This window comes from Grammomys surdaster, unplaced genomic scaffold, assembly GCF_004785775.1.
Source record: "Grammomys surdaster isolate TR1022 unplaced genomic scaffold, NIH_TR_1.0 271, whole genome shotgun sequence".
Taxonomy (NCBI): Eukaryota; Metazoa; Chordata; class Mammalia; order Rodentia; family Muridae; genus Grammomys; species Grammomys surdaster.
Window position 1 is genome coordinate 8,492,744 of NW_021604712.1, and position 6,633 is coordinate 8,499,376.

Here is a 6,633-nt window from a genome sequence, read left to right on the forward strand (position 1 = left end):
TGTGTGTGTGTGTGTGTGTGTGTGTAATATAACCTAGGGCTTTGTGCAATTAATGCCCTAACACACTGAGCTGTGTTCCCAGCCCTGCTTTACTTTAAGACAAGATCTTCCTGTTATGGCCAGGCTGGCCCTGTGCTCACTCTGTCCCCATGCAGCCTTCAGCTCACACTCCTCCTGTCTTGGCATCCAAGGACCTGAGATTCTAGGCCTGCTTAAGGAAGACTGGCTTTCAACATTTCATTTCTCCCCAGTATTTATACTGCATGTCTTCTAAGCAATATGTGATTGAGATGTTTTCGGAAACCTGTAATCTGGACCTTCAGTTTTGCACTTGGTGTTTCCTGGCAAATTGTTGCTGAAGTCCACCATCACAGCTGCTGCTGCAGTGTGAGCTGTTGGCGTCACCCATTGACTTCCTTTTTAACCTTCCTTCTCTCGCTAACTCGGCACCATTGCCTTGCCCCATTTCTGAGCACCTGAAACTCTCACCAGGAGTAAGACCAGTGGCACTAGACTGTTCTCAGAGGACCCAGAGCTATGCTGAAGTGTACATTCATTTCTCATCCCAGGAGAGTCAAGAAAAATGCAGCAGGCAATGCTGCAAAGAGCCATTTTTTTTTTAAAAAAAAAAAGCTCAATGGATAACTCCAGTGAATAGTGCTTACCTTCCCACAGTTTCTGATGGCAGATATGGAAATACCATAAACATTCCTTTAGGATCTACCAGTTTTCTGTCTTCTTTCCTTCCTGTTCCTTCGTGTGTGTGTGTGTGTGTGTGTGTGTGTGTGTGTGTGTGTTATGTGCATGTGTAAGTATGAAAGGCACCAGGTGTACTGTTTAACCCTGTTCCACTTACTCCCTTGAGAGTCTTTCACTACACCGGAAGCTACACTGGTGTCCAGCCAGCCCCACCAATCATCTCATTTCTGTCCCTGTCCCAGCAATGGAGTTAGAGGGACATAGTCATGCCCAGTTATAGCCATGCCCAGTTACAACCATGCCCAGCCTTTCTTTACATGGTTGCCAGGGACTTGAACTCAAATCCTGATGCTTATGTAGCAAACGCTCTTGTCTGCTGAGCCATCTCCCTACCCAGGCCCCTTAATACCTGTGCTGACTCTGCCCAGGGCCCAGGTGCTGCCTTCAGCCCCAGAATGACTAGCTGTCTCAGTGAGAAAGCTGAATCCTACAATCACAATGGTAAACATTCCTCTTCATGTGTCTGAGATGCCTAGACTTAGACACACAAAAGCCCCAGATGCCTACCGTCTACACTGTCAGGCCAGAGCTCCGTCAGCTGGAACTCTAAGGTCTTCAGTATAAATGACTGCACTGGCTCCCTAATCTGGAGCTTTCCTCATATTTCCAGCAGGATCGTTCTAGAAGACTTGTGTGTTTCTGTTTACACGATGCATATTGATCTGTACTTCTCCCTCCGAGGTCATGGGACGTGTGCCAAAATGACTCAGTCACCATACACTGTGGGGTTCCTTTTTGTTTTATTGAAAGTCAGTGTGGCTTGGAATCTTACAAAGTCACCTCACATAGTACTGAACCCTTGTTTGCTCTAGGAAAGGGGGTTACCTCTCCTACACACAACAGCCCCCAATGCTGCCGCAAAGTGCACCTCTTCCTCTTCTGCAGGATAGTGCTTCTGCTGTTTTGAGAGCTCAGATTTTGAGAGCATAGCAGTTTTACCTTCCACCGTCAAAGGCAGAAAAAGAAGTTGAACGGTAGAGCAATAAACAATGTTTCACCGTAAGCAAGAAAAGGTTCTGTAGTCAAAGAAAACCAAAATAAATCAAGGGGAAATACTTCGTTAACTGGACACATAAAAGATTTTTTAGTGAGACCTTTCACCAAAGTAAGAACAATAAACCAACAACTATGCCCTAAAGTGAGTAGAGACATTTTAAATATGAGATCACATTACAGATATAATGCACATGGTGCTGTGCTCATAAAAACAAATATTAATTTAAGGCTTGCTTTTTTTCCCTGTTTTTCCTACAATTCTTTAACAAGATATTTTGTGGGGAACAGAATTCTGAAGAGTTTTTGTTTGCTTGGATTTGCTTAGCCTGAAGGTTTTAAAAACACGCTATTTTAAAAACTAAAAACTGAAACTCTCAGACCATTTAGTGTGCACGGGACCTTTTGCTACTTAGGGTGCCTGGCGGCCTGCTGGGTTCTTCCCTGTTCAGTAGTCAGAATGAGTTAGACTCCGAGACCACAGCATGGCTTCCTTTTTCCACTTCCAAGAGTTCCTTCAGAGTATGATGCTCCCATGCATGCCACCCCACGGCTGGCTTCCTGGGTAATGCGGCTCAGTGAGCAACCTCTCTTGGATCCACTCTCCTCAGTGGGCCCCAAGCGACCCTTGTAGCCCATGGCATCTCTGTGAGCCCGAGGATGAGACTCAGCACAGGGCAGCTTGACATCAAAACTCCCTTACCTCTACCCCAGGATCCTGCCAAGAAGTCTCTGGGGTCATCAGAGAGTTATCCATGGAAACAATATAGTTACAAATAGAAACAGACTTCTGGGCCTTTGTACCTCCAGGTATCTTACACATTAAGAGCCATTTTTAAGATGGGGTTTCTCACACCAAGTTCAGCCAGGGTTGTCTCTTTTGTCAAAATGGAATTGTAGTGCAGTGAGGGTCACTAGGGGGTCACCTGCAAGGGACACAGGCACCCCCTGTCATCTCACCTAAACCTTTCTCTAACTGTGAGGTAGTAGAGCAGATGCCCTCAGAGGCCCTGTGCAGAGAAGCACCTGGGCTGCCCAGGGTGGCTCAGAAGCCCTGGCAGCCTGTCCTGTCCTTTGGCTCTAACTGCTCTCCTGCCACTGCAAGCACACTTTTGGAAGATGAGGTGCTACTGTGAACAACCACCCTGAGAAAGTGGGTTTCCTGGACATTTGTCAAACCACATGGAACATGTACAAGGTGGTAAGCTAAAAAAAAAAAAAAAAAGTTCAGAGAAAACAAGTTCCTGAGAAAGTCAAGTGCTCCAAATTCTGGAAGAGGGGAAACAACAAGAACTGACCCTGCCTGGAGACATCTCCGAACACTCTGAGCAGCCTGAGGTTAGCTGCTGGACGATCCACAGGGATTCCACTTTTTAACATTTTACACAGGGAGGGTGACTGAGTTGGGGGCCACCATGAGCAACTTAGGAGACTCCATATCAATAAAATAAAATAAAATGCAAAATGGGGTCTCTCTGGGTCCACAGCAGTGGATAGGGGAGCAGTTCCAGCCCCTGATGTCCTGGCAGCACATTATGTTTTAAGCTAACGGCCATGCTGACCATTGGGAATGAGATGCCTGTTGGTGCCAAGGCCATTCCTCAAGTACTCCGTCTCTTTCCCTTTGGTGCTCTCTTCCTTCTGTTCCTCTTCCTCCTCCTCTTCATCTTCTTCTTCCTCTTCATCATCACTTCTCACATCCTGGATGTTCTAGGCAAAGAACAGAATGGACCATGAGTGACAGCATTGCAGGAGGAGCATCCCATGAGTGCACACACACGGTCCAGGTTAGAAAGCTCGCTCCCATGAGTGAGGAACCTCAATGCCCACATACCAACCTTCCCAGGGACACACCACAGCACAAGTCAGAAACAGACTTTAAAGACTGAAAAGTTGAGGGCTGGAGTATAGACTCCTCAGTTTAGAATACTTGAGACTCTTGAAGAGGACCAGGGTTCAATGCCCAGCACCCACACAGTGGCTCACAACCATCTGTAAGGCCAGTTCCAGAAAATCTGATGACTTATTCTGGCCTCCATGGGTGCCTAATACACATACATACAGGCAGGCAATACATTCATTATATAAGATAAATCTAAAAATGTTTGAAAAATGAAAATTTGATTATGGCAATGGCTTGTGTGTGTGTGTGTGTGTGTGTGTGTGTGTGCAACCAAACTTAGCTGAGGATAGTACCTCAGGTCAGGTGCTTGGCCAATCCACAGTGTCTTTCCTACACTCAACTTAGAATAAGAAGAAAATGTGTTCAAGGGAAGCTGTCTCTCTCCCACATATGTCAAGATCTGCAGACATGGAGAAACAGGTAACTGTATTCTGAATGCCACAGAAATGTAACTGTGCATGTAGTCATAAGATCACATCCTGGTTTTTTTTTTCAGGAGTTCACAATTCCCAAAGACAGGTTACTAATGACAAAACTACCAGTGGCATCTGACTAGTGTCACACTCGTGTCAGCTATGCTTACACCTTCCCGTCCATGAAAGCGTGTGCATAGGACAAGCATCTGTCACCTGGGCTATGCTTTCAGGGATGATCACACACACAGACACACACACACACACACAGACATATACACACATATACACACACACATACACACATGCATCAAACACATACACACACACTTCACCCATAAGTGTACAAAATTGTTGGAAATATGTTCCATTGTTATGCCTTTATGATGGCTGGGGCATTGCAGTATTGTTTAAAATTCTGTTTAGAGGTGTACTATATTACCTAGGAATTAAACTTCAGGCTAGTAAAGGCTTCTGTGTCTTGTAGAATTGAGAATTGCTGGCTTTGATAAGTCAAAGCTCAGACAGGAGTCTGTAGATTTCCTGCCAATAAGACTGTGCTATGTTGATACGCAGGTGTTTGTCTGCTGCGCAAGATATAATACTATAGATTCAAACGTGTATTATTTAAACATTAATAAAATATTGGTTTTTGTCCAATGTTGTTTTCCATGTGACATCTTTAATACAACAAACAGTATTGACACTAAAAGAGCTTACTTAGGAGCAGGTTGGACTGGCAGTCAGTATGAACGGTAATATTCTCCTTCATGATCACTGGACACATGAAATATCCTCTTTACCCAATAAACAGAAATCTAACAGTGGTGAGTGTAGGAGGTTTGGGGCAGGTAAATGACTCTGACAAAGCCACCACATAGCAAGGAGCTACTCAGAGGGCAAACACGGAGCTCTACCGTCCCCTGCTGGACGGAGTTCAGTGGTGTAAGCATTGGGAGAGACAGTGGACCCCTGAGGCCTGTAAACCAGGTTTAAGCGAGCCAGGTCTTCCTTCCTGGCTGAGTGCTGGCTATCTCCTCACCTCTCTTCAAACTCATTCTGACCTTGGCCTTGATACCATTAGGGTTGACCTTTAGGTATACATTTTAAAAGAATAAAAATCATCCCTAATAAATAATTGTATTAGGTTAGACAATCACTGGCATGTCCATTATATTTCAATTAAAATGGGTGTTCATCTGGATGTGGTGGAGCATGCCTTTAATTCTATCACTCGGAAGGCAGAGGCAGGTGGATCTCTGAGTTCAAGGCCAGCCTAATCTATAGAGCAAGTTCCAGGTCAGCCAAGGCTACATAACAAGACCCTGTCTTAAAACCCAAACAACAAACATCAAAAAGAAAGAAAGAAAGAGAGAGAGAGAGAGAGAGAGAGGGAGGGAGGGAGGGAGGGAGGGAGGGGGGGAGGGGGGGAGGAAGGAAGGAAGGAAGGAAGGAAGGAAGGAAGGAAGGAAGGAAGAAAGAAAGAAAAATGGAAAAATAAAGGGGGGTAGTGGTGGAGGAGATGGCTCAGTGTTTAAAGCTACACAAGCCTCTCATCGTCTGAGTTTGGATTCTCAGGACCTCCTTAAAGCCAGAGACAGACACTAACTAGTTTGCTATCTTATGTTTCTATGGCAAGATGGGAAGTAGAGACAGGAGAATCCCCAGTAGTGTGTGGGCTGGCAGACTGACCTAAGCAGTGGTGGGTAATTGTCAGAGTCCTTGCCTCAAGCAAAATGGAAGGTGAGCACGGACACTTGACATTGTTCCCCAGTCTTCACATATATGCTGTGAACACACACACACACACAAATACACATAAATAAGGGGCACAACACATACTAGGACATGCATACACACACACTCACAAATGTTCGAGATTTAGGAGTGGACTTGTCCACTTATTTACAATGTACCATTTGTTCAGACACTAGCTAAGGGATGCTGGAAAAGTGAAATTCTGTAATGAGCTGGAGATAGAGAAGCTTAGGGTAAGGACCACAATCTGGATTCTAGGAAAGAGAGCACAACTGCAAACCTTGCCAGCAGTACAAGTGCCTAATAGAAATAAGAACCCAAAGGCTTTCTGTCTAGGGGGTTCTCGGAGTGTACACCCATGGAAAAGATAGATCAGTGTTTTCTATAGCACGGCCTGTGCGCTGAGTGTCAGCCCTTGCACCAACAGCATCCCTGGAACCAGCCAACTCCGTTTGTCTCACGGAGCTCCTCACTTGTTGCCTTCCAACCCAAATGCCACGTTCTGTTTCTGGACCACCAGAACTTGTCTCATGCAGACTGTTGGGCTTGGACCTTCTACAAATCACCAAAGGCCCGAGGAAATGTATCGTATAGACACCTTTGAAGAGTAGGCTGGCCGGGCGGTGGTGGCGCACGCCTTTAATCCCAGCACTTGGGAGGCAGAGGCAGGCAGATTTCTGAGTTCGAGGCCAGCCTGGTCTACAGAGTGAGTTCCAGGAGAACCCGGGCTATACAGAGAAACTCTGTCTCGAAAAACCAAAAAAAGAAGAAGAGGAGGAGGAGGAGGAGGAGGAGGAGGAGGAGGAG

General features: G+C 45.7%; 1 protein-coding gene across 1 annotated transcript in view; it reads right to left on the reverse strand.

Annotated features, from left to right (window-relative positions):
- Positions 1 to 3,297: 3,297 nt before the first annotated feature.
- The window catches only part of Cers3 (ceramide synthase 3), a 77,151-nt gene continuing 73,815 nt past the window's right edge, over positions 3,298 to 6,633 (reverse strand). The window contains 1 exon segment of the mRNA XM_028776737.1: positions 3,298 to 3,462. Within this exon segment, the coding sequence (XP_028632570.1) occupies positions 3,298 to 3,462 (165 nt within the window).